Source organism: Fulmarus glacialis, unplaced genomic scaffold (genome assembly GCF_000690835.1).
Source record: "Fulmarus glacialis isolate BGI_N327 unplaced genomic scaffold, ASM69083v1 scaffold26969, whole genome shotgun sequence".
Classification (NCBI taxonomy): Eukaryota; Metazoa; Chordata; class Aves; order Procellariiformes; family Procellariidae; genus Fulmarus; species Fulmarus glacialis.
In genome coordinates this window covers 50753-52560 of record NW_009231813.1, presented here as the reverse complement: position 1 = coordinate 52560, position 1808 = coordinate 50753, and the positions used below count along the sequence as shown (strand labels likewise).

Sequence of the window (1808 nt, the reverse complement as noted above, 5' to 3'; positions counted from 1 at the left end):
ACTTAGAGTAGTACAACCCCTGTGGGAGCAGTACCCACCGCAATACTCTGCTGACCCCTGCCCCTTCCCTGATGGCACGGAACATCTGGAGAACAGGGGACACATAACAAAAGCTACTTTATTTTTCTCTATGGCCTCTGTAGGTTCATTGTTGAAGCTGTAATGCCAAAGAAAATTGGGTAGGGCATTCAGATGTCTAGAAGCCATCTTGAAGAACAACAGAATAGATGAGCCGCTTCAATTTCTTTGCATGATATCGGCACATTCCTCCTCTGGGAATTTGGCAGTAAGGTTTCCTTCTTCCAGGCAGTAGAAACTAGTCAGCTCTAAAAACATTTAGTATTGGAATACTTCTAAGTCATCCTTGAAAGCAACCTCCAGCCTAGATGAGTATGCCTTAAACCTTCCCCAAAAGAAATGGAGATACTACTACAAAAACACATGGAAGTGCTGGAGTGCCTGTTCTAAACTTTGCCTATTTCAACAGAAATTTTACCCTTCAAGGTAAAATACTGTTTCTCATTCGGATTTACATGTATTCCTCATGGATGACCTTTTATGTCAGTTTTCAGTCATCATGGGAGCCAACATCTATGCATAGTGCACTGAGAGCTGAAACACATCTACCTCTCCCTTGGGAGCTCTGCACCTGCAATGTGAAAGAGCAGCCACTAACGCACTCTAGAGCAGCTTAGCTGGAAACAATTCCAAAGCTGCTTTTTTCAAAACTCCATCCTTGGAGATTTTCAAAAGCCATCTGGAGATGGTCCTGGGCAACCGGCCCTAGGTGACCCTGCCTGAGCAGGGGTTAGACAAGATGACCTCCAGAGGTGGTCCCTTCCAACCACAACTATGCTGTGACTCTTGCAAGGTCACAGGTCGCAAGGTACTCAATGTGCAGCAACCAGACAGAAAAACAATATTCCTCAGCTGGGCTACCTGTCATTTTTTGTCTCCAAGGCACGTGAAATGGTAAGGTAAGACTAGAACTACTGGATTCTCTTGTTTGTCTTCAGTTCAAACAGATCCAAACCCAAGGAAATACCTTAATGTTAAGATCTTTATTAAACAACAAGAGCAATTAAAATAAACAATTTATCCTATGAAGACTGAGGCTCCTAAACTGATCCATTTGATGTATCCAGTTCATCTGATACCTATGTCAGAAAAATGAAGGGCAAAGCCGCTGCAGACAGATGTGCTCACTAGGTATTAAGGACCCATCAACAGTTCACTGTGCAGCGCTCCTTTCCTTACAGATTTCACAGACCCAAGATGCACCAGCAGTGTATCCTCAAATCGGCAAAATGCAGAAGCCATTTATAGATCAAGCTATACAGTGTATTTGCCCAGACGTGAAATGTCCCGGCACACAAACAAAACCAAGACCTAGCACCAAAGTAAGTGCAGGACAGGTTTCACAGGACATCTGCTGCATGGCTGAAGTCATCTTTCAGAGCCCTCCTCTTACTAAATTAAATCATGTTGTTTCAAATCTTTTACAGGCCCTTTCAAGTTACCCATCTCATTACTCCTGCACAAGTTAAGCATCACAAAAATAAATGCAGTAAAATCATTAAAATTAATTTGGATTGCAGTTTCTCTATAAATGTGTAAGTCTATAACAACTCTTTCATCGTTAGGTCTAAAGCACAACAAACAGAAAAAACTGCCACAAAGATGCATGTATTCCCCCAAAGATTATAAATCAAATGAGCAACTTCTTTTTTTGGCGGGAGGGTGGGGGTGGACAGCTCTGGAGAGTTCACTGTACTTAAATGCAATTATCTGATTAAATCAGTACACAA

General features: G+C 42.2%; 1 protein-coding gene across 1 annotated transcript in view; it reads right to left on the bottom strand.

Annotated features, from left to right (window-relative positions):
• The window catches only part of BMPR2 (bone morphogenetic protein receptor, type II (serine/threonine kinase)), a 54249-nt gene extending 52799 nt beyond the window's left edge, over positions 1-1450 (bottom strand). Inside the window, exon 1 of the mRNA XM_009584700.1 lies at positions 1428-1450. Within this exon, the coding sequence (XP_009582995.1) occupies positions 1428-1450 (23 nt within the window). The remainder of the gene's footprint in view (positions 1-1427) is intronic.
• Between the last annotated feature and the right edge of the window lie 358 nt (positions 1451-1808).